This window comes from Littorina saxatilis, linkage group LG3, assembly GCF_037325665.1.
Source record: "Littorina saxatilis isolate snail1 linkage group LG3, US_GU_Lsax_2.0, whole genome shotgun sequence".
In the NCBI taxonomy this organism is placed as follows: domain Eukaryota; kingdom Metazoa; phylum Mollusca; class Gastropoda; order Littorinimorpha; family Littorinidae; genus Littorina; species Littorina saxatilis.
In genome coordinates this window covers 64,222,186-64,222,638 of record NC_090247.1, presented here as the reverse complement: position 1 = coordinate 64,222,638, position 453 = coordinate 64,222,186, and the positions used below count along the sequence as shown (strand labels likewise).

The following is a 453-nucleotide window of genomic DNA, read 5'->3' as shown; positions in this document are numbered from 1 at the left end:
GTGTCAAAACTCATTTCAGGAGGTTATTACATAAAATGCAACCTCCAGCGTGATTTTTTAGAAACAAACAGGTATTTGGGGACGATGTTTGCTGTACAGCAGTGAAATGGGAACGTCCAAAAGTGCAGAGCTCCCGCAGAGCTATATGAATGGTTTCATCACATACATGGCGCGAGGCGACATATGTTGTGAAAAATTTTACAAATCACGTTTTTGCGCCCGATATTTTCTTGTCATCTCCAAAGTCAAGGGACAAACACGAAATTCCTTGACTTTTGGGGTAGCGCGACTCTGTTAATTTTAAGAATTAAAAAAAAAAAAAATTCATTACTAGGATGTCCCATCGTTGGGAAATTCCGGTCGCTTCCTCCGAGTGGAAAGCTAGCAGTGACAGAGTCGCACTACCCCAAGTCAAGGGATCTATTAGTCCTGTTTCGCCGTTATCCCAATTCG

At 42.2% G+C, this 453-nt stretch overlaps 1 protein-coding gene across 1 annotated transcript in view; it reads left to right on the top strand.

Moving 5' to 3' along the window:
- LOC138961276 (solute carrier family 22 member 7-like) overlaps positions 1–34 on the top strand; it is an 11,720-nt gene extending 11,686 nt beyond the window's left edge. The window contains exon 5 of the mRNA XM_070332879.1: positions 20–34. Within this exon, the coding sequence (XP_070188980.1) occupies positions 20–34 (15 nt within the window). The remainder of the gene's footprint in view (positions 1–19) is intronic.
- The last annotated feature ends 419 nt before the right edge of the window (positions 35–453 follow it).